At 34.2% G+C, this 26,499-nt stretch overlaps 1 protein-coding gene across 1 annotated transcript in view; it reads right to left on the bottom strand.

Annotated features, from left to right (window-relative positions):
• Positions 1 to 26,499, bottom strand: part of Sgcz (sarcoglycan zeta) — a 1,036,157-nt gene that overhangs the window by 66,975 nt on the left and 942,683 nt on the right. Inside the window, exon 4 of the mRNA XM_021169917.2 lies at positions 26,155 to 26,242. Within this exon, the coding sequence (XP_021025576.1) occupies positions 26,155 to 26,242 (88 nt within the window). The remainder of the gene's footprint in view (positions 1 to 26,154; positions 26,243 to 26,499) is intronic.

Raw genomic sequence — 26,499 nt, forward strand, 5'->3', positions numbered from 1 at the left:
TGGGTAGGGAAGTGGGGGGGGGGTATGGGGAATTTTGGGATAGCATTGGAAATGTAATTGAGGAAAATATGTAATAAAAAATATTAAAAATTTAAAAAAAGAACTTTAAAAAAAAGAAAATCCATCAACATAATAAATTTTGTAAATAGTCTCAAGGGAAAAAAATCACATGAACTTCTCATTAGATGTTGAAGCCTTTGACAAAATACAACAATGCTTCATGTTAAAAGTCTTAGAGAGCTCAGGAACTCATGACATATAACTAAACATAATAAAAGCAATATAGAGCAAACCAAAGCCAACATCAAATTAAATGGAGAGAAAATAAATTAAATCCCACTGAAACCAGGGACAAGACAAAGTTGCCCACTCTCTCCCTTTTTATTCAATATAGTACTTGAAGTTCTAGCTAGAGAAATAAGACAACTAAAGGAGATTAAAGAGATATGAATTAGAAAGTAAGAAGTCAAAGTGTCATTATTTGCTGACGATATGACAGTATGTATGTGACCACAAAAATTCTACCAGAGAACTTGTAGAGCTGATAAATACCTTCAACAATGTGGCTGTATATGAAATTATCTCAACCATTCATTAGCCTTTCTTCACACATGAATAACAGGTTGAGAAAAATTTAGGGAGACAACATCCTTCGCAATAGGCACAAATAGTATAAAATATCTTGGTATAACTCTTCCCAAGAAAATGAAAATTCTGTGTGACAAGTACTTCAAAGCCCTGAAGAAGGAATTCAAAGAACTCAGAAGATGGAAAGCTCTCCCATGCTCATTGATTGGTAGGATTATTATAGTAAAAATGTTCATCTTACTAAAAGCAATGTACAGACTCAATGTAATTCCCATGCAAATTCCAAAAGAGTTCTTCACAGACACGGAAAGAGCAATTCTCAACTTCATATTGAAAAACAAAAAAATTCAGGAAAGCCAAAAGAATTCTCAACAACAAAAGATCTTCTTGGGAAATCACCACACCTAACCTCAAGCTGTACTACAAAGCAATAGTGATAAAGACTGCATTGTATTGGTACAGAAACAATCAAGTTGATCAATGGAATAGAATCAAAGCCCCAGAAATAAACCCACACACCCATGAACACTTAATCTTTGACAAAGAAGCCAAAAAATATACAATAAGAAGAAAAGCATCTTCAATGAATGTTGCCTGTCTGACTGGCTGTTTGCATGTAGAAAAACTTAAAAAGATCCATACTTATCACCTTGTACAAAGCTCAAGTCAATATTGGATTAAGGATCTCAATATAAACCTAGGTAACTGAATCAAATAGAAGAGAAAGTGGAAAAGAGCCTTGAACTCATTGGCACAGGAGGGAATTTCCTGAATGGAACACAAGTAGCTCAGGTTCTAAGATCAACAGTCAATAAATGGGACCCCATGAAAATACAAAGCTTCTGCAAAGCAAAAGAAACCATCAATAAGAAAAATTGGCAGCATGCAGATTGGGAAAATAATTTTCACTAATCCTATATTCAATGGAAGGCTAATATCCAAAATAAATAAAGAACTCAAGATGTTAACTCCCCCAAAACCAAATAACCCAATTGAAAACTGAGGTGGCATCCTCTTGGAGGCAAGAGGAAGGAGGAGTGGGATGAGGAATTGTGGGAAGGAAGACTGTGAGTGGGACAGGGGACATCTGGAAAATAAATAGAATCATTTAAAAAATCCAACAACCTTTCATGATAAATATATTGGAGAGATTAGGAGTACAAGGCACACACAAAAATATTATAAAGACAGTTTCAGCAAAAGCTCATAGCCATCATCAAATTAAAGAAAGCAAAATTCAAAGTGATTCTACTAAAGTCAGGAACAAGACAAGGTTGTCTATTCTCTACATATATGTTCATTAGAGGACTTGAAATTTTAGCTGAAGGAGTAAGATAAATAAAGGAGACCAGAAGGTTACAAATTGGAAAGGAAGAACACAAAGTATTGTTATTTACAAGTGATAAAATAATATACATAAATGACCCTAGTAATTCAACCAGGGAACTTATACACCTTAATAACACTTTCAGCAAAGTGTCTGGGTACAAGATTAAATAAACAATAAAACCAAACCAAGACAAAATCAAACAACAAGAAAACAAAACCAAAAAGAACTCCTAAACAATAGCCATCAAGATGAAAATCATCCAGAGTGAGGTAACCCAACCCCAGAAAGGCAAATATGATATGTATTTACTTATAAGTGGATATTAAGAGTTAAGTAAATAATAACTAAGTTACAATCCATAGTCCCAAAGAGATTATGTAAAAAAGGAGAGTTTTTTTCCCTACCAAAAAAGCTAGTATCTCACTGGGAAGGGAAAATAGATTTTATGGGTAGGTGCAGGTGACTGGGTACTAACGCAGAAGGGATCACAAGGGCATGGAGATAGGAAGGATAGTCAAGGTGCAGAGCATGACTGATGGAATTGGCAGGCTTTGGGGAGTGGTGTGGAAATCTAGTGCAGTATAAACTCCCTCATAGAGACTGAAACATCAAGCACAGGGTCTGTATGGGTATGCACCAGGAATTCAGGTTATTCATTATAGACATTACCTTAATAATTGGGGGTTGGGGGTACTTACTGTGAGAGCCAGTGGGTCTCTGACTCTTGTGCCTCTTCTTGGAACGTTTTCATCCTGCTGGCTTGCTGTATTCAACTTTAACAGCTTTTGCTTCATCCTATTGTGTTCTATTTTGTCATGCTTGGCTGTTGCCTCTTAGAAGACTGCTCTTTTTTATTGAGAGATGGAAAGGAAGTAGATACAGAGGAGAGGAGAGGTATGGAAGAACTAAGAAGAATGCAGGGAAGAAAACTATAATCAGGATATACTTTATGAGGAAATAATGAAAAATATGCTAATCAGATGAATCAGAACAAGACAAGAGGATTGTAGGGACAATGGAAAGACCTGGCATTTGTTTTATTTCATAAGGAGATAAAGAGTGAAGATAGAAAAGTTTTCAAAGAAATAATGTATTAAATCTCCATGAATTTGGAGAACATCCTAAACCAGGTATTCAATGAACTAAAATTGAATACAAAGCAAACTGACATGTGAAAATTACATTTCTGATCAAGGTAAACAAAACAGTGAAATTAACCAAACAGAAGGAATGTATTAGCCATCAGGAAACACCTGTTCCCCTATAAGGCAACTTATCATCTAAACATATGGAGTCCAGAATAAATTGACCAAAAAACGGAAAGTGAAAACATCAGATTCTACATGTGGTTAGGTTATCCTGCAGGAAACAGCAGGGTAGGAGTTCTCACAATTAAGGCAAAAAAGAGAGATCTATTGCTTTCACATCTAACCATAAAGAATAATTGCAAAGTTACTCTTGTAGCAGATAGCATGTACTATTAGCAGAATGCCAGGAACTCAAAAAGGGAAGAACAGCAAAAAAGAAAGGAAGTATGCAGATTTAAGAATAGGTACAGGACAGAAAGTCACATGATATGTATTACTGAATTTCTAAAAACTGCATACAACTAGATTATTGCTCAATATTTTAAATGAAATGAAATTGATTTAAATTAATAAATGAGAAGTTTAAGAATTTCTACTTGGAAATATGTTTTCAATACTATAGTTGAATTATGATAATATTAAAGACTGTGCAATATTAAGTTGAATATATATAAGTACACATACAAATATAGATATATATCAGTGTATATATTATGAATATTACATATGCTTTATATCTCCATGTAAATATGTATGCCAGATATATGCTAACCCATAGGATAAGTTCTATGAAAAGTATATACAATATACTAAAATATGCTATAAAAATGAAGATAGAATCCTAAAAATGGTGGTCCCATAATTCATGGAGAAATAAAAAGAGAAAAACCAGGTAACCAGAAATAAAGAAACAGCATTAAGATTGAAATGAAAACTTCAACAAATCAGTAATCAATCGATGTTACAATGAAACCACAGTAGTGAAAATAGTTCACTACTGAAATGAATTCATAAAAGGGTAGGGATAAATTTTGGAGGGGTAGCTCATAGATGATTGATTAAGAGAAAAGGGATAGCCTGTGTAAGAAAAGAAATGTTAAAAAACAGAAATAAAGAAATTAATGTTTAACTACCTTTAATAGCATAATTTCATTCACTGAATATTAAGACTAACTAATAGTCCAAAAATTTAAATTTCTAAGTGGAGAATTTTTATTGAAAATCATTTTGATGCCATATATTCTTTTATTATTTTTGCTTGTTTGTTTTCGTTTTTTTGAGACAGGGTTTCTCTGTGTAGCCCTGGCTGGCCTGGAACTCACTTTGTAGATCAGACTGGCCTCAAACTCAGAAATCCACCTGCCTCTGCCTCCCAAGTGCTGGGCTTAAAGGCGTGTGCCACCACCTCCGGGCCCGCCATATATTCTAATCATAGCTTTTATACAGAGTGACTTGCTTGTAATTTTGTACTGGTTTCAATAATACAAACCTTTAGGAAAAAACTCAAATAAAGAAACTAATGAAAGCTTTTCAAATCCATTTTCTGAGTACTGAGATGGCTGAAATAAATAAAGAATGAGCTATTCAATGGTGGGCACTCTAAGACCCATGACTGACAGACTGAGAATTACAGAATAAAAGCTTTCCCCCCTCAACCAAAGTATAGAAATCTACTTGTTTCTAATAATCTCCCCCAAATCAAAAGGCTATAATGAAATGTTTAAGAATAATTCTACACTTCCATAAAACACCACTGAACTGAATAACACTACAGAGACAGGTCCATGGAATATTACATATTTATGAAAGTATTATTATTATATGTAAAGAAGAAGTGAAGTGATGCATGCCTAATCATTGCTCATGACATAGCAGAATGTGAAATGTGTTTTTAAACTTAGAAAATCAGAAATAGTGTTCCATCTGAGGAGAGAGAGAGAGAGAGAAGAAGAAGAAGAAGAAGAAGAAGAAGAAGAAGGAGGAGGAGGAGGAGGAGGGAGATGAGATCCCAAATTTGACTTGGAGATTTAATCATATTTAGTACCTTAGTCTAAATCTTGATTATTATTTGTGTAGCTGAGTTTGGTTTGTATCAAATTTCTAAGATGTACCCTACTTAATACACAGTTATAACTACCTCCAAATTTGCCAAGTAGACCTATGAGTCATAAGAAAGCAACAACAAAAGCTCAAACATTTTGGGGTTATTTGTTGTAGCTGTCATAGCACTCTAGTGTTTGTGAGGTTGATACATTAGTGAGTCTTTGGTTCGGGACACATAGGTTCTGAAATAATGGCACATGGCCCTGGCTAGTCTAGATAAAACATGCCTATGATCTTAGTATCAGAATGGTTGTGTTCATGCATAGCCTGAGCTTCAGGAGACACAGTGGGAAGAGAAGGTACATCAGTCAGCTACAGAGGCTAGAACTGTAAAGAACAAAAGCCAAAGGACAGAAACATAAACCCGTGTTATAGACCCAAAAGTGTAGGACTAGTTAATATTCAAGTCTCTCTCTCTCTCTACATACACACACACACACACACACACACACACACACACACACGCCAGTGACTTTCTCTAATTCTATATTCTGAACTGGGAATTCATATGTTGTAAAGTAATGTATATGTTATTGATTTTCTTTACTAATTATGTATAGAAACTTGGAAATAAATTGACAATTAAGTATCACCTGTAATGTCCACTAGGTGCCCTCATGGTTTATTCCCATTTGGTATTTCCACTCTCAGCACAGTTTCCAATGTATACCAGCACAAAGTATATTTTTGGTAAATAAATACAAAACATTGCATAATTATAATAAATGATTCAATAGAGGTAAGATGGACTAATGTGTTTACTTACTAAACACCAAGTCACCTATGCATTGGTTAATTTGATTCTCAGGACAATTAAAGAGACTTTGAGAGATATGACTTTCAGTGGTGTTCTAACTTATATTGTCAAGTGCTGAGGTGGCCTTTTGGTTCCTCTTTAGGTTGATACAGTGTGGACCCAATTTGTTCATGGAATTTTCCAAGTTTGTGGTAATATTATTTTTTTTGTGCATTTAAATGACTAAGAACTACTTTCTGCAGCTTCTGAAACAAAGCATGCATTGTTCAAGACTCTCTGCCTCCATGTTAGCACAAACATATCATCAATCCTGTTTCCAAAGTTTATTGCTTAGTATTTAAAGCCTTTATTGCACAATTTGACTTTTGATGCAGCCTTAGAGTGTATACAAAGTCTGTAAGAAATTAAGCTTTGATTCTAAGAGTGTCATCTGTATTTATTTAAAAGAACATTTTGTTCGTACTATGAAAAAGCATCTCTCTCTTTTTTGAATTTTTATAAATACATGATTTGTTTACAGATTTTTATTATTTTATTATTTATTATTTTTTTTTATTTTATTATTTATTATTTTATTATTAACTTTTGTTGGCCTTAGTGTGTCCACCTCTATATTAATCTTAAATTGTATGAATTACTGTGCCTCTGCATTTGACAGGTACATGTCAGATTTACTTGTCTTTTTAAATTTAACTTTATGATCATGAGAGTTGCTCTATATTTGTTGGTTAACATAAGGAAAAACTAATAATGATAACAAATAAGTATATGTTTCACAGAATTCAGATTGCTTTTTAGATGATTAATAAATATTCATGTGAAATAATTCAATTGATGGAGACATTAAATTCACTATTCATTTTTATGTTCATCTAAAACAGTCACATCCAGAATAATATATTTTAATCAGAATTAATGATCCATTGGCTTGTCAGAAAACTCAAAGGGAATAAATATAAAACCTTAATGTCCTGTCAGTGTCTTGTTATGGGGCCAGATGCTATGGGTAATTGAATTGTGCTTAGTACCCAGCAGCAATTTCTCAAAAGTCGTGACCTGCAGAAGCACCTGGTGATGCTGATAAATCATTGTACCCCTTAATAAACCTGAGATGTAAGAATTAAATGTGGTGTTAGCTTATCATCCACAATATGCAAGGTAAGTTAGGACAATAATGAGCAAACAAAACTATCTTTGGCTGCTTAAACACTGAGACACAACTATCATATAAATGACAGGATTTAGCTCTTCTAGAGCATCTAGATGACATATGAGCTTCTTCATAAACTCATTGAATCATCAAAATAACCTCAAAGTCAGAGAGCACATGATACTATTTACAGGCAGATAGTTAGAACAAAGAAGGCTATTAAATGAACCCAAATCCTATGGTTTATGGATGGTAGCATCAGGTTCATGCTATCTTTTTCTTTTGCCTTCCATCCTGGTGTGAACTAATGCTCACTTCCTTGAAATGCATGTTTATCTTCCTTGTAATGTCATCTGGAGGATAATTTTCAGGGGAGAAGGCCACTTTGTTCTTCTCTTGTCCTGCCCTCTTGACTTCTTCAGCTCCTTGTATGTGAATATCCAAAAGCATTCTGCTATACTATTCTTGTCTTCAGCTGTCTTACTCAGTTCCAAGGAATACACCCTAAATGCATGGTAGCTGTGCTTCTTGTACTAGCCATCCTTTGGCTATATTCAGTCATTAATCCTGCTCTAATTTACATAAAAAGCATGTTGTTGGGATTATCTTGCCACTCACTACAAATTTAAAGTAATTTTTCAAAATGAACATAGTTCAACCTTTTTAGACTGAAAGTGATATGGTATGGAACAAATGAGCTTTTAAAGCCACACCCCAATATTTCCACTTGGAAATGGACTTTTTCTTTAAAAATAAAAATAAGTGATCATTTAGTATAGCCAGAAATGTATATACTAAGTTATGAAAGTACCAAGGTCAGAACAATCAATTTTATTATTTTAATAAGTTCTACTATTTTCCTTTCGAGCAGATAAGATTGTCACTGAGGTAATGCTAGATGTAAACTTGATGTCAAAAATATCAGTCATTTCCCTAGCACTGAAGAATAGAGGGATGCAGGGAAAGTAAGTCAGAAAAGTGTTTATAGTAGCTGATAGTAGCTTCCATGATCTTAGACTAGCAGACAGGAGCACCAACAAGTACATGCTTCCTGATTATGCCTAAGAAAACTCAGTCAGAATAACATAATAGTTGCTTATATCATTGGTTTTATTTTGTCAGTTACAGTGAAAAATAAACATGTACATTCATACCTTCTAATGACCTTATAGAATGGTACATTTATTAACCTACCACAAATACTATAAAATGACCCAAAGGACAGGACATAACCAAGAGAGGATGGGGAAATATTAGGAAGCATAGTGTAAATTATGGTTATTATTAAATTACATCTACTATGACTTAATATTCTTTTAAAAAATTTCAACCAAACTAATCCAAATCTCCTTGTTCTCCTTATCCATACCTTTACCTCAGGAATATCTCTTACAATCCAATAAATATTCTTCATTTAAAGAAACGTATTTATTTTTAGATGATATTTGATATTCATTATTTTCTGTGCTTATCAAGTGAAACTATAAACAATTGGAGTTATTAAAATTATAGTATAATTACATTACCTCCCCCTTCCAACTCCTCTCATGCACCTCTTGCTTTCTCACAAATTTACAATATACATATGTTTTGTAGAGTGCATTTCATTTTTATTAGTTATATATTACTAAAATTTTTCTCTTTTTATTATCACAGTGATTTCAAAATCTGCATAATATATATATATTTTTTTCTATTTTCACATGTTTCAAAGATATGATACAGCACTCTGGCTGGAATACAGAGAACATGTGAAAAAGGCATGTAAATTTGGCAAATTATTTAAAGTTGTTTTCAAAAGATTTACAGGCTGTTCTAAATATCATTTGATTATGGGTGAGGAGAAAAAAGAAGGAATGCCACTCTGAAGGAAAGCTGATTAGTTCTCTTAAATAAAAAACAAAAACAAAAAACAAAAAAACAAAACTTCAACTAGTAAACAGGACTAAATGGAACCTTAACACTGCCATGTCTGAACCTTTGAACTTGAATCAAGAACAAAATACTCAATAGGGTTTGAAAGCCCCCAGATGTAGATTCACACTCAGTTTGAATTCAACATGAATGATGCTGAGACCTGGTCAATAAACTGTTCATTTTTAACATATGCATTTGAAGAATAAGGTGAAAGACTGTGAAAACTTTATTTGGAGGTCAGCCACACACATGTGTCATGTTGTATATTTAGATCAAGCCAGACATGATAGAACTAAGGGATGGATGGCAAAAGCACATGGGGCATGCTTTAGTGAAGAATTTGCGAGCTAATAGCTGTTTCTAAGTAAAATTTAAATCAACCTTAGAACTGAAAGTTCAATTTTATTAGCCTAAATTCGTCTTCAATAAATTGTACTTTTGATATTCAAATAAAATCCATGAGCAGCTACACAGCCCATTAGCTTGCACCACATGTGCTATGCTATTTAAGAATGAAGTGAACTTAGACATATTAAAATTTTGTTCTAAGTGAGTTGAATGTTGTAAAAGAACTTTAATACAGCAACATGACTGCTGTGTCGAGGGATCACATCCAAAGATATGATCCAGCACTCTGGCTGGAATACAGAGATGCCTTTAGTACAAACCTTTAATCCCTAACAATAGATATAAGTTTAGTTTATAGAAGGAAGAAGCCACCACAATTGAAAGTGATATCTAATTGAGGGGGACAGACATAGTGACAAATCAGAGAACGATTTCACAGAATGAGACAGAAGTAGGATACACCCAAGTCTCATGAGAATGCACAGAAAAGAGAGGCTACTGAAGGCAATGAGGGAAAGAAAGGGGGCAATGTGTCTGGCATGATTTGTGGCAGTTACCAGGACAGTGTTGCAGAAGCTAGATACAGAGGAAGACAGAATGAGCCAGAGAATGGGAAGGACCCAGAGAAGTAAGCCAACTTGCCAAATTTAGGATGAGGATTAGCAGAGCAATTCAGTGAGAAGCTGAGAGAAGCCAGTTTGAATAAGTCAGTTTAGAGAGAAATTTGAGCTAGAACAGCTGAGTTAAACCAGCAAACAAGAGTTGAGAAAGGGCTAGTTTATTCAGCAGTAAGTTTCAGAGGCTGAATTCTGGTGTAGATTAGCATATGGAAGATAGAAGCTGAATCCTTCAAGGTCTGGGTTTGCAGAAGATTACATTGTTCAGAGGCTAGAAGGTTCAAGGCTTAGGTGTAGGGAAAGAACAGAGAACGAAATGCTCTGTGCTCAGCCCTATCCATGTATTCAAAGTTTGTACCAGCTCTCACCCAATGCATCATCCAAGTAAATGAAAGTGACATTTACATTTACATTACAGATACATTTCAGAAGACGTGTTTAAGAACAATAAACTTATGAATAAAAATAAAAATAATGGAGGAGCTAGAGAAAGTATCCAAGGAGCTAAAGGGATCTGCAACCCTATAGGTGGAACAACAATATGAACTACCCAGTACCCCCCGGAGCTCGTGTCTCTAGCTGCATATGTATCAGAAAATGGCCTAGTCGGCCATCAGTGGAAAGAGAGGCCCATTGGTCGTGCAAACTTTATCTGCCTCAGTACAGGGGAATGCCAGGGCCAAGAAGTGGGAGTGGGTGGGTGGGGGAGTGGGTGGGGGAGCGTGTAGGGGACTTTAGGGATAGCATTGGAAATGTAAATGAAATAAATACCTAATAAAAAAAATAAAATTAAAAAAAAATAAGCCGGGCATGGTGGCACACGCCTTTAATCCCAGCACTCAGGAGGCAGAGACAAGTGGATTTCTGAGTTCAAGGCCAGCCTGGTCTACAAAGTGAGTTCCAGGACAGCCAGGGCTATACAGAGAAACCCGGTCTTGAAAACAAACAAACAAACAAACAAATAAATAATAAAAATAAAAACATAACATAATCACACTTAAAAAATAATTCGGATTTTCTTTTTTTTTTTTTTTTTTTGTCTTTTTGATTTCTGTGTATCTCTTTTTACTTCTTCAAATCTTTTTTTTTAATATTTTTTTATTATGTATTTTCCTCAATTACATTTCCTATGCTATACCAAAAGTCCCCCATACCCTCACCCCTACTTCCCTACCCACCCATTCCCATTTTTTGGCCCTGGCGTTCCCCTGTACTGAGGCATATAAAGTTTGCGTGTCCAATGGGCCTCTCTTTCCAGTGATGGCCGACTAGGCCATATTTTGACTAGAGAAAAACATATTCAAAAACAGGAAGATAATGAAGGAAATTCATATACTAGAAATATAAATTATTAAAGAAAATTGCAGGTATCTGCTACGCATATATACATACATGAAGAAAATGAAATAAATAAGAAAAATTATGCCTTTCAAACATAAAATGAAACAAAGCCGATTACAAATTAATTGAAAAAATTAAAAATGAAAAAATATAAAATAATATAGTTACAGAATTTTCTAATAAATTTTTGTATTGAAACCAGTAGCTGGAAAACAGTATTAAATCTTAGAAGAAATAAATATTAAAGTAAATTGATTGTGCTTGTTCATCTGAATGTCAAATCTATTAAAACAACAAAGGAGGAAGATTAAGCAAAAAGATTCTTCAGCGCCTCAAGTAAGTACATAGACATTATATGCATTTTCAGATTTTAAATTATATAATATGTATTTATATATGTAGTAATGTATACATACACATAATTAAAATATACATATATTTCCATAAATACCAATTAAGTACATATGTACAATGTATATGTATATATGATATACTTACATAAGAAAGTTTTCAATGATTTTTTTTTATTTGTGCTTTAAACAGTATGTAGCAACCCTTGCCATTCTGGTATACTAAGTTGATCCTAAATAATGAAGTAAAAGTCTCCAGAGTTAAGTAGGTCACAAGTTTTAAGATGCATGCCATTCTGTGTGTGTGATGAAATCTCTCTCTATCTCACTGAGAATGTGAGCTATTCATTGGCACAGCATGATCCTTTGTAGATATTACTTGGCCATTTAGTTCCTCAGAACCTACTCTTTTATCAGATCAGTTGTCAAGATGATGTAGTATTTTCTTTTAACTCTCATTTACTTAATAAGGTTCCCAAAGTGTATGGCTAAGACTGCTAGATGAGTAATATTCCAAAGGAAGTAATTAGTAATGTATTTTTATTAACAGAAAGGGGTGTTTTTAACTTACTAGTCAATGTTTTTCCTAATGTCCACAATAAAATCTATCTTTCTATTATATAATTTCCAAATTATAAAAAATAAAAATAAAATCACGCTCATCTTTCTTTTACAAAAATAAGTGCAAAAAAACTTAGTACAGGCAGTTAAGGGTATAATTAAAATGGTGCAGACATTGATTTCATGTGTTAGTATGCATAATATTCCCATCTTCCATACTTTGCTTTAAGGAGTGATGCTGGATGGTAAGTTGACTTTTTTCATGGCATATACTTCTAACATTGCTAACCATGTATAACTGTCAACATAATCAGTTACAGGACAAATTCTTCACCATCCAGAACATTCTGTCATTATATTCCTCTATAGATAGGCCGTTCCCTATACCTTGTGGTAGTGTATGACTGTGTTGTTTGCCAAAAAGTTTGTGTCTGAGGATTGTTTCTTGGTGGTCATGTAGAAGTAGTGGCAACTTAATGAGGCAGTGCCTACTATGAGGTTCATTGATGATATGGCCTCTGAAGAGATTCATGACATTTTCTTGGGATCCCAGATAGTTGTCATTTTGTCTCATCTCACTGTATCACTGACTTTGTGTCAGTCTTGCTTTATGGACTGTCAATCCTGCAATACTTCTGTTCCTGTGATGTCTCAATCATGAGGCCTCCATAGCAGCAGATTGATGCTGTCACCCTGATCTTGAAACTCCAGAACCATGACCTAAATAAACATTTGTTCTTTATGAAGCTCCCCAGAATCAGACAATTTACAACCACAATGGTGAAGCAGAACAGACTGGCACTGAGTTGGTAGGTGGAGGATCTGGCTATGTGGAACTCAACCACAGGCCATTACTGCAAAAGACACCATGGGAAAATCAAACTAACCAACCATCCAACCAACCAACAGGCAATCCAACCACCTGGAACCAGACCAGACTGGCCAGAGTGACTACCAATTGTGTTTTGTTTCATTACAATGGACACTGCATCTTTAGCCTTGCAAAATTCATCACTCCCATCATATATTGTCATGACAAATACAATACTTTCATGAAAGGAAGGGGAGTAAATGATACTAACAAAAAGACCAACAAATTCCATTCCAGGAATTCTCTACATCTCCTTAGCTTAATCCATATACAATCCCCCCTTTCCTTAGATTTTGCTGTTAGGAAACTGCCCAAAACCTAGGTACTACAACTGCCTCTTCAGAAACCTACTATCTCTCTTCACTGTGTTTTTTTCATCCTACAATACAACTTGCTCTCAATTTGTTATTTAGCCATACCCCTGAGTTCTGTTTCTAATTCTGTTAATAATGGTAAAATATGGATAGAGGTTGTAACAGACTTTTAAGACTATCTCAGCGTTCACCATCAATAGTGATCAAAAGCTAAGTGACACCTTTTTCTGATTCCCTCTTGGGAATGTAATGTATAATGTAACCTGTCTGGGGTGGTTCCTTTGGATTATATTTTGTAGCTTTCAGAAATCTAAGGCAGGGGAAGTTCAATGAGTTAAAGTTAGCTGAGGATATACTATGACAGGTTTCCTTCTCAAAAAAAAAATCTATATAATTTATCAGATGGCATTTTTCATTCAACATATTATGAACAGGTTTTCTGGTTGTTTCTTTACTATAATTTGCCATTGCTCTCAATTCTGACATACACCTCCTCTGTCTTAGTATAGTACAGAGTGATTGACTACTCATGTAAGGAACATTTGGATATTTTAGTTGATTCAGGAATTTGGCAGTTTCACATAGAACTGATGAGAAAAACATATTTAATAATTTATATTGTATGAACATACATTATAATTTAGTCTATAAAATTCTAGAAATAGAATTTCAGTGTCACATATTTAAATGTATAATATAGGCAAATGTTTCTCAGAGTGCCCTCATAAAAATTACCATAGCATAATATCTATTCTGTTTGTTAGGATTTTCAATGAATTTTATTTATTTATTTATGATTATGATATCTCAAAGCTGTGTAAATTTCATGGTTAATTTTTTAGCATAAATTACTGAAAGCTTTATTCCCTAGATACAAATGTCTAAAGTACTCTTAGGTATTATATATATCTAAACAATATCTAGATAATAATATCTAAGATATTCTTAGGATGCAAAAAATGTTTAAGAATTTTTAAAAACAGCTCACTTAGCAACTCTGCAAGGAATCTGATACACAGGGATTTTCATCAGAGCATTTATGAAGAAAAAAATTACTACCTACCATGTTCTGTTCTTGTGGTTATTTTATAAATAGCACAACAGGAGAAAATAAGGTCTTAAATATTTTGGAGGTGGGCAGGATGGTTTCAGATCCACTATATAGACATAGATGATCTGTCAGCTTCCACATTCCAAGTGCTAGATTACTTGTGTGTGCCAACATGTCTGGCAAATTATGATTCATTAACATATTCCTGCTGCTTTGTGGTGAAATAAAAGTAAGGAAGTATTATTTAGAGATTATGAAACTAATGTGTTTGCAAACATTTACAAAACATACATATAAATGTAAACTGAGAATAGGAACAACCAAATAACCCAACGAAGAATGACCAAAGTATTCCCTTTCTGCAGAGGGTAAAAGAAGTATATGGAATCAGAATAAGATATTTTTGACTTCATTAAATCATTCAGTCAAACATCTAGTAATAATATTTCAGAAAATTTGTAATGGTATTAAGATCTGCTTAGTTATTTTAACTAGACCACCCTAATTAACTAGATGTGGTAGTGCTGGTCTGAAAGTTCAGCACACTTGTAATTATAGCTGAGGTAGAAGAATATAAATTTTAATGTCAGCCTAGTTAAGAACTTTAGGCAAAGATCCAGATAATGAAGAACAAAGAAGAAAAATAATAAAGAAGAGGAGGAGGAGGAGGCGCAGGGGGGAAAAAGAAGGAAGAAGAAGGAGGAGGAGGAAGAGGAAGGGGAGGAGGAGAGAGAGAGGGGAGAGGGAGGGAGAAGGAGGAGGAGGAGGAGGAGGAGGAGGAGGAGGAGGAGGGGGAGTGGGAGCGGGAGCGGGAGCAGCTGCTGCCAGGGGCTGGTGTTGTAGATCAGAAATGGAATGGTTGCCTTCCACGAAGAAGGTCCTGGGTTTAATTTTTAGTACTACATACATCACAAATGGAAAGGAAAAAAAAAAAAACAAACAAACACCTTAAGTCTTAGAAAAGCAGAAGAGAACTTTATAATGAAGCTTCATTATTATGAACTATGTATTATAAATACATAAGAAAAGGCAAATAAAATGAGACATGAATTGTTTCATTTTCTCCTCTTCCTCTGATCCATTTTATATCACAAATGTCATTTATTCTTCATGATATGCATAATATGTGACTTGAAAATGATGCAAAACTACCTATAAGAACAGACTGAAAAGATGGTTCAGAGGCTAAGATCATTTTGTTGCTCTAGAAGAGGTTCCATACCGGGTTCCTTATGCCCACACCTGGGATCTGACAGCTCTCTGTACCTTCAGCTGTAGGAGCTTCTATACCATCCTCAGGCTTCTTCAGAAATACACACATGTGATATACATTCACACAAACATATACACATATATGGTAATTTGAAAAAAACTTCAACAAAAAGGATAATAAAAGCTATTAAAGAAGAGCTACTGCAAGGTAATAGAGCTACACTAATATAAGGTGCACTCACTCCCCAAAGTCTATCTTCCTCGTCCCCATGATTGGCAATTCACCTTGGTATCTAATTATTTAGAAGGGAACAATCCTGAGGGTATATTCCAAATATATTTATTCAGCTCCATATATATGTATAATTATACACTTGTGAATTTTGTTCTCCATTTATGGATTTCCACACAAATTTCTATTAAAGAAAACACACAAGCCTATACATTCAATTAGTAAGTTATGTGTAGAACACACGTTTACCTGAAAACTCAGGTCCAAAAGAGATTTATTAACAACAAAGCTTGGCCTAATGATAAGCTTCAATATCATCAATTCCAGTTGCCATGTGATCATTAAACTTAAAGTGTAAAATATGAAGCACAAAAGCACCATTTTCCAATTTGTTTGTCTTCCTTTACATTTTAATGCCTTGCAAAGCATTGCGATTTTTCTTTTTTTCTTTTATTTATTTCTTATTAGATATTTTCTTCATTTATATTTCAAGTGCCCAAATCCCCCTCTACCCTCCTCCAGCTCTTCTCCCCAACCCACCCACTCCCACTGAGCAGAGGCCCTTGGTCTTGAGTTGTGATTTTTTTTTCTACACATACTTCAGTGCAAATCTCCTTAAAATTTAAATTAAGATGGCAAGCTATAATCATCCTTAAATAAACAAAGTCTATTGTCACAGATTTAAGAAAGTGATTATCCAGCCATTTCATCAACATTATAACTTTAGAAACGATTAGATTATATATATTCAAATTAATTTTAAACTTTTTTTTTGAGGTACCACAATCAATCCTAGGGCAGTGCCCTTGTTAAACAAGTGTTCAGGTATTATACTGCATTCTGGGAAGTTTTTGTTTTTACTCATATATAAAGGTATTGGAATCCACAGATACAGGTAATTTGGAGTAATGTGCAATTTATATGATGAGTTCTTAAAGAGGTACCATTTATCATTTGCTCCATTTGCCCTTATTCCCAAACAGTCAATTTACACCTTTGAGAATGACAGATCACACCAGGCTATATGGTAAAGGATATATTCTGTCTGAGAAGAGGGTAATTTCAGACTATTTTCTATCAGTAAAAGCATGGCCATCTATTGACATAAGAGGATGGACTATTTTCTCAGATTGTTCACTGTTGACCTTGTGAAGCAGAGGTCAGTTCCTTCTAGAACAGTCTTTAGCAGATTTACACCGATCATTTTTAGCAGAGCTGGGCTAACAGATCTGCAGTGTCAGATCTTATACAAGGGCTCAGGGAACCTGGAAACACAGCAGGCAGAGTTCGAAAAGTGACCACCCAAATAGTTCTGTCCAACTTTTGCAGGGGTGGGGGGAAGACACTCCCTAATTATGTGTTTTTATTATTTTAAAAGCAGGAAAATTAAACAAATATTTGGGACAGCCTATTTATCCAATTTTAAAATAGTAATACAATTAGAAATAAGTACTTTTTAGTGTTCATATGACATTCTGTTATATATCTCTTTACTCATATATAAGGGTGATAACATTCATATATCCTTATTTAGTTCTCCCCTAACTGAATTTCCCAATAAGTTTCTATTAAAGAAAACACACAAGACTGTAAATTTAATTACATAAATATAATTCAAATAATATAAATTCAAACATGAAATATAAGTGTTCAGGATTCTCCTTTTAAACTTTTCAAAACCTGAATGCCAGTGTTTTTTTTTCCAGTTACTTAAATTAAGCATTCTTATTTCTAGTCCTATCATCTTGCTCTTGAATATAATAGGCATCTGTTTCCACTTACAGCTTTTCCAGAATGATTAATTAATATTAAACCAATTCATATCAACTTAACTAATATTAATGAGTTAATTAAACAATTAATAATGATCAAAATCAACAACCCATTAATCACTTAAAATTCACAGGTAGCATTAAACCTGAGAAGATTTCTTTTCACTTTTGGTTTATTCTCTAAGATTTTCATAGCTTACTTCATAGAAAATAGCCATTCCTATTAATTTGCACAAGGCCATTCCAATATATCTAAGTCATATGCAAAATAAGTCAATGACAAAAACCGTAACTTGCCTATGTGAGAGTAATATGTAACCTTCTACTTTGTACCTGTCCTACACCATCTGCAGTCAATTAAATGATTCCCAGGTGTTCACAGTAATTGCTTTAACACTAGATTGCATGTCACTCTATGGGTCTTTAAATATTTATTATAAAACTCTCATCTACGTTTTTCTCCATTCATCTAGGAATAAAATATGCTGATGTTTAGTAGTGACAAACAAAATATTAATTGGACTAGTTGAATTATTCTGTGGATTAAATTTCAATTAAATTCCTTTTTTTAAGAGCCAAGAGCTGAAGGAAACTAGGATATCTAGGTTGCTGACTTAGCTACCTTTTCTTTACATTCTTAATTTTAAAATTCTACATGTATGAAAATAAAAGCCTATGGTGCATGGAGAAGATAATGCCATTTTTGTTAGGAACTTTAGATAATGAGGCATGTAAGTTGTCAGAAGGTACATCAAACACATTTCTCATACTAAAAGTAAAAATAACTTTTAGAGTAGTAGAGAATAGTCATTGAGATAGTCTAGGAAAATATAGTTATTTTGTCCATAAGGACTGCTTAGGGTTTGGTCAAGTATAAAGAATCATTTATATGTAGACCTATTGGAACTTTCAATCACTAGCATATACATAACAGATACCATAATCTAGGGAACATTCTTCATCCGCTGTAGGTAGTGTATAATATGCATGGATGCCAGGAGACTTGCCTCCAGCATCTGGGAGTCACATAAAGAGAATTAACCTGGCTAAATACAATTAATTGTTAAACTACATTCCCATTAAAACTATAAATTGCTCTCTGCAACATCTTGATATATAAAATATATCATATGAATTTATTACTGTTATTATAATTAGTGATAAATCTACCTATTCACACATGATTACCAATTTCATTGAACTTATATCTTGAACCTCTATACTTAGTGAGTTGTTATGCCTGTCTTCTGACTTTGAGTTCCCTCTCAAGTCTCCCTGGGCAGACAAGGCAAGTACCTCTAGTCCTCCAAATAAGCCAAAGTCAACTCTGCTGTAAGAGTTGACTACCACCACAATCATAGTATTTATATTCATACATACAAGCATACACCAGAAGACAGACAGACAGGCAAAAGGAAAGAAGAAATGAGGAAGGAAGGACATTGTTAGTAAATGGACATCACTTTTTAAAATATCTTGTAAATGGTATGTAGTTACTTTTATTGATATAGAATTAAGCCCATTAAGATACTCATGATTAAATCACACAATAATTACACATAATAACTGAGAATGAGGAGATTGACTGAAACTAGAGTTTTAATGCATCTTCTTATACCACTGCATTTTATTAATTAGAAATTAATAATATAGAACATGACTAAATAAGCCTTGACCCTAGCACTAGCTGTGGTCAGAAGCTAATTCATTGTGAATTCATTTTTCCAAATTGACTGAAAATTAAATAAAGAGAAGAATAGTAAAATGTCAGATGCTATGTGAAGCACAGTATTGTGGTTTTAAGTACACTTTGAAAGTAAATATTAAGAATGACATTCCAGTTCTTATTCCCAATTACCTTTATTGTTTCACTCAGATAATGAAGTAGACTTGGCATGCTAGAAATTATCACTATGCATAAGCCACATAACTCTACAAATAGCCATTCAAGTTCTTTAAAAGTCATCACTGAAATTCAAGTAAGAGAGGGCTACCTAGTATTTTGAATATTTATAAACAAGTTCTACATATTGAAATTCGTTATTAAATGTCTCAAGTTATGGTCCGATTTGTGTCTTTCATATGTATATTAGATAAAGTCACATGAGAATGAAAATCAAGTTACCTTCACGCTTTCTTTTATGGTTGTTTTTGTTAATGGTGCATTTGGTAAGAATCTGCGGAGATAGTCATTTGGTCATGTCTGTGTGAAATTACTAGGATATAATTTTTAAGGTGGCACTGTTCCCTAAGAAGGTACTGGACTACATAGAGAGAAAGCAGAGAGGTCAGGCCTAGAACTAATACAATGCATTTATTGAACACAGATGTGACATGGACAGCTGATGCACAATGTTGGTGCCTTGACAGCCCTGCAAAGACAAGCCAACTTTGACTTCCACTGAGTTACTTTTCTAAAGTTATTTTATCATAACACTTAGAAAAGCAACAAAGAATATTTTATAGAAATATTTTGACAGTATACTAAGTATAAAATGTATATTATAAAAGTTTCTATAGTATAAAAATGAAACATTCATTTTGACCTAAAAATTCATTTTGACACCTAAATTTTATTAGGTATGTTGTATTAAAGAGCAACCAGGGGGGCGGGGAGGAGAGTTGGTGAAGAGGCTATGGGGGGACTTTTGGGATAGCATTGGAAATGTAAATGAAGAAAATACCTAATTAAAAAAAATAAATAAACAAAAAAACCACAAAAAAATAAAGAGCAACCATTAGCTGAAATCAAACGTTAAAATAACTCTAAGTATATTTAAATGTATTACATTAAAGATGGGGTTATTATAAAAATCAAAGGTAACTCAAGATATATGGTTTTAAATTTTTTTCTTTGTGAGATTATACTATGAGTACATATTTTTTCTTACTTTTCCTCTTTTTAAAATCTCATCTATACTGCTTCTTGCTGTCTTTTAAATTAATGATCTCTTTTTACATTAGTTGTTACATGCAAATATGTATATGTATCTATTAGTGAACCCTATTGTTGAAACATCAATTACAAATGTTACAGTAAAATTAAAATTTATAATTGTACTACTGTGTCACAATAAACGACCTTTTTCTATATAATACATTATAGTGCCTCCTTAAGAGTATCAAATATATCTGCACCCTTGAGCTGAGGTTGTCCCACAGCCCGCTGTGCACAGGTCCCACAAGGAAAGACCTGTTCTCCCAGGAGTGTTTTTACTCCTGGGCTTGGAAGTGAAACAGCCACTTTCTCTCCAATAACTGTGTAGAGTGGGGCAAGCCAGGAGCAAGATCAGTGGAGCAGCTGGGACAGGATCTGTTCAACCATCTGCACCCACAGGCTGAGGCTCTTCAACAGTCCACAGTGTACGGGTCCTGCCAGGAGAGAGCTGGTCTCTCAGGAGTGCTAACACAGGCTTATAGACCCACGGGAAGAACAAGCTCCAGCCAGGGACAGCAAGAACATCTAACACCAGAGACAACCAGATAACTAAAGGCAAATTCAAGAATATTACCAACAGAAACCAAGATTACTTGGCACCATTAGAATACAGTTATCCCACTACAGCAAGTCCTGGATACTCCAACACACTGAAAAAGGAAGATGTGGACTTAATATCATCTATGATGCTGATAGATGATTTTAAGAAGGACATAAATAACTCCCTTAAAGCAATACAGGAGAACACAGGTAAACACATAGAAACCCTTAAAAAGGAAACACAAAAATCTCTTAAAGACTTACAGGAACACAATCAAACAGGTGAATGAATTGAACAAAACCATCCAGGATCTAAAAATGGAAGTAGAAACAATAAATAAATCATAAAAGGAGACAACCTGTGAGATAGAAAACGTAGGAAAGAGACCAGGAGCCATAGATGCAAGTATCAACAACAGAATACAAGAAATGGAAGAGAGACTCTCAGGCATCAAAGATACTATAGAAAACATTGAAACAACAATCAAAGAAATGCAAAATGCAAAAAAGATCCTAACTCACAACATTCGGGAGATCCAGGACACAATGAGAAGACCAAACCTAAGGATAATTGGTGTAGAAGAAAGTGAAGATTCCCAAGTTAAAGAACCAGTCAATATCTTCAACAAAATTATAGAAAAAATAACTTCCCTAACCTAAAGAAAGTGATGCACATGACCACACAAGAAGCCTACAGAACATCAAATAGATCAGATCAAAAAAGAAATTCCTCCTGTCATATAATAATCAAAACACAAAATGCACAAAACAAAGAAAGAATATTAAAAGCAGTAAGAGAATAAGGTAATTTATAAAGGCAGGCCTATTACAATTACACCAGACTTCTTGCTAGAAACTATGAAAGCCAGAAGAATCTTGGCAGACATCATACAGACCCTGAGAGTACAAGGGTGAGCCCAGACTACTATAACCAGCAAAACTCTCAATAACCATAGATGGAGAAACAAAGATATTCGATGAGAAAACAAATTTACACAGTATCCCTCCACAAATCCAGTCTTTCAAAGGATAATAAATGGAAAACTCCAATATAAGGAGGGAAAGTACTATCTCAAGACCAATATACCTAGAAGATGCTCCAAAATGTAATAAGCACACATGCTCCACTATGTTCATAGCAGCCTAATTTATAATAGCAAGAAGCTAGAAAGAACCCAGATGTCCCTCAGCAGAAGAATGGATACAGAAAATATGGTACATTTACACAATGGAGGACTCCTCAGCTATTAAATACAATGAATTTATGAAATTCTTAGGCAAATGGATGGAACTAGAAAATATCATCTTGAGTCAGGTAACCCAATCACAAAAGAACATATATGGTATGCACTCACTGATAAGTGGATATTAGCCCAGAAGCTCAGAATACCCAAGATACAGTTCATAAACCACATGAAACTCAAGAAGAAGGAAGCCCAAAATGTGGATACTGTGATCCTTCTTAGATGGGGGAACAAAGTTCCCATGGAAGGAATTACAGAGACAAAGTGAGGGGCAGAGACTGAAGGAATGACCATCCAGAGACTGCCCTACCTGGGGACCCATCCCATGTGGAATCACCAAACCTAGACATTATGGTGGATGCCAAGAAGTATTTGCTGAAAGGAGCCTGATATACTGTCTTTTTAGAGGTTCTGCCAGAGCCTGACAAATACAGAAGTAGATGCTCACAGACAACCATTGGACTGAGCATGGGGTCCCCAGTGGAGGAGTTAAAGAAAGGACTGAAGGAGCTGAAGGGATTTGCAACCCCATAGGAAAATAAACTGTATCAACCAAGAAGACCCACAGAGCTCCCAGGGACTAAACCATAAACCAAAGAATACACATTGAGGGACCCATGGCTCCAGCCACATGTAGTTGATGATGGCATTGTCAGACATCAATGGGAGGAGAGGACCTTAGTTCTGTGAAGTCTCCAAGAACCAGTGTATGGTAATGCCAGGGGTGTGAGCTGGGAGGGGGGAGAGAGGATAGGATAGGAGGTCTCTGGAGGTGGAGGGAGACCAGCAAAGGGCATAAAATTTGAAATATATTTAAATAAAATATCCAATAAAAATAAAGCATATATATCTATACATACATTTATACATTCAAGTATAAATATATGACATTTCCTATGTATTTACAGAAGAGGAATAATTTGTTTTTTATTTCAAATGTAGAAAAACACTGTTATAATTCACATACCAAACATATCACATCTCTGGGTTATATTACAGGTCTGTTTTTACATGAACTAAGGAAGCGTTGGCTTACAATGAAGAAACACTCAAGGCAAACAAGCTTCTGTTTTGTTCATAGCTCTAACAGCATTTTGAAGGACATAATAGAACAAATAGCTACTACTGAGGTAACTTTTCTTTTCCATTATAATAGAGTAATAAAATCTGGGAAAAAACTATTTAAAATCTGTTTAATGGTCGTTTTTATTAGAAAGAAATATACTGTTAGGTAACCTTAGATTTGCAGAATAAATACATTATAATTCACAACTATATGCTGATTTGGAGGTATTATATTTTAATATTAACAAATATTGTTATACCTAAGAACCATAATTATTATCATGTCACTAAACAAAAACTGAATGGAAAGTTAAAAAATAAGGAAAGAGGATTTAAATGTTACCTATGTCAACAATTTTTTTTTTCTAAACACAAAACTTGACAGAATATATTGCAAGAATGAGTTCATCTTTAATTACTATAGGATGGAAAATTACCTTTCCCAGGTTGATATTTTAATGTGTGGTGTATAAATATCAGTGATAGATACTTGGCAATAATCATAATGAACACCATTTACCTTAACTACTATAAGAAAGATGATGTGATAGAAAGTCATCATAGAACAGTTCACAGAATATCAGTGCATTGTAATACAAGACATTATATTTATAAACACCACTACCAAAATTATGACATTTTCAACATAGAACTATGACCTCCCATTTAAGGACACCAAAGACAGCCCGTTTTTCCTAGAAGCATTCAAATTAAGTGTCATGCTTATTTTAGGAAAGGGTCAACTTGATCTCCAAGAGAGGTAAGTTGTTTCGTAGGGTTCACTGAAATGGTTAATATTCAGATATACTTTGACTTTTACTATATAAGTCTGCATCTAAGAAAACGTCTCTCAGTCTAGTCCTAACTGACCAAGAATTCACTGTGTAGACAGGGGTGGCCTGAAGCTCACAGATACCTGTTTGCTTCAACTGCCCCTGTGGTGGGCTTAAGAGGGTGTCTCAGCACACCTGTATATACCAGATGATTTAATATATTACTACTCGCTCTATACTTAATGTGCTTTTGCTTTTTTATTGACATTTACAAAGGAATTAAAAAAAAATATGGTAGTCAACAAGAGCGTGCCCAAACCCCCAGCTTTTACTTCTAGTTTTCTTACTTTAGATGTATTTCTAATCACAGAAATAATTGCAAAAAATGTATTCATTAAAGTTAAATGACTACTTCTCCTTTTTCTCATTTGAATAATATTAATATTACATTTACAGAGTTTTCTAGAATGGCTAAAATGCAAGCAAAACATAGCCTTCATATTTCATGCATAAAATGAAATGCAGATGGCATCTATCTACACACCCTGTAATCAAACAGCTGCTTCATGCTACAGGCAGGAATTACGTAACTGTCATTTGACAGTGTATTTTTGCAATAGAGTCTCTGTGCTTTTAACTTATCTGTTGATAGTTCCACTAAGAACTACTTCAGCTATGGTGAACTGAACACAATATAAGATCCTATTTTACTAGGAGTACTTAACAATGAGAAAATTTTGACTTGGAAAATCTCCCAGTTCTTCATTCCAGCTTACACTACTCTGAAACAGTTCCAAATTGCTATTGAAATTAACAGTAAGAGCTTGAGGATTCTGGCATGCTCATGCATACATAGAAATGTTTCATTCCTGAAAGTTTAGTAAATTTATTTGAGTTCCCTTTTTATAAAAGAGCAATATATTTTATGGCAAAACATGTACTTTGATAACTAATAGTAAATAGAAAATAGGGTCAAGGGGGTAAAACATGAGTCAACAAATGACAGTATCCTGTAATTATATCACAGACATATGTATAACACACATGTATATATATATACAAAAATATATATATATAATACCAAAATATTTTAGCATTATATGAATATCAAGTATATGTAATTTAGTTACAAATGACTTTTACTTTGCCTTTTTCCTTATTAAAAACTGAGTAAAATATTTTTACATGGTGTTTGGAAGTCAATAGTTAACATTTATTTAATAATAGTAAATCCAATAGAACTGAGGATGTTTCTTGGTAGAGTGTTTGCTAGTTTGCAGGGAAGCCTCTGGGTCAGTCCATTATATTGAACTGTGTACTGTATAAGCACAGCGTCGGGGAGGTGCAGACAAGAGAATCAGAAGGTTAAGGTTAGCCTCAGCTACATAGTCAGTTTGAGGCCATTCTAGTTTATATGACATCCTATTTTAGAAAACAAAAGAAGTAAGTAAAGAACATACTAGCACGTTTTTCTTTAATTTGTATTTCAATTACTAAATCCTTCAGACATAATCTCAACAAAGAGCTTTGTTAGAAACTGAAGGTACTGATACTTGCTACAGTAAAATTGTGTGTGCATTTGTGTGTGTGTGTATGTGTGTATAATCCCTCTCCTCAGAAAATTACTCTCCTAAAATAAAAGATACATAGACATCATGTTGTCACATCAAGCTGTCATACCACCTCATGTGTTTTCTAAATCTATTTTGATATACCATGAAAATATGTTACAGAAAACTTGTACATTTTAAAATTTAGGGGTAATGATTACTATAGCCAGGGTAATTTAGTCCCACTGTAACGTACTGACTAATAACTACCCAGTTTTGGAAATCATAACTAACTTGAGGTCACATTGGATCATGTGCAAGTCAACTGGACTACACAGACATCTCTGCCCATGAGTTACAGAAGTGACACAGCTACAAATATTTCACTTTGACCACAGAATATAAAAGACAGAATGAGCAAACTTTACCTCCAAACACTCACCGACTGTCAGCTGTCCAGTGAGCTGCCCCATGTGGTTCCTTGCATTCACTGTTACATTTCTGTCAGACTGTAAGACCAATGGACTGTCCTAAGAAATATGTATGAAACAAAGACAGTCAAACCAAAGCACAGCTGTAGTCAGAACACGTGAAATGAAATCACTCTGTGCATGTTATCTCAATCAATCAATAGGCAATTGCATTAACATTCCATTGAAATGGATAAAAAGATAGTGTCTTGAAATCATTCACAGTAGAAAAGAATGCTTCTATGTTCATACCCAGGCAGTAACCACAGTTTCAATTCTACTTATTGCTCTTAACCAAGTGTATAGGAAAGAAGCCT

This window comes from Mus caroli, chromosome 8 (assembly GCF_900094665.2).
Source record: "Mus caroli chromosome 8, CAROLI_EIJ_v1.1, whole genome shotgun sequence".
NCBI lineage: Eukaryota > Metazoa > Chordata > Mammalia > Rodentia > Muridae > Mus > Mus caroli.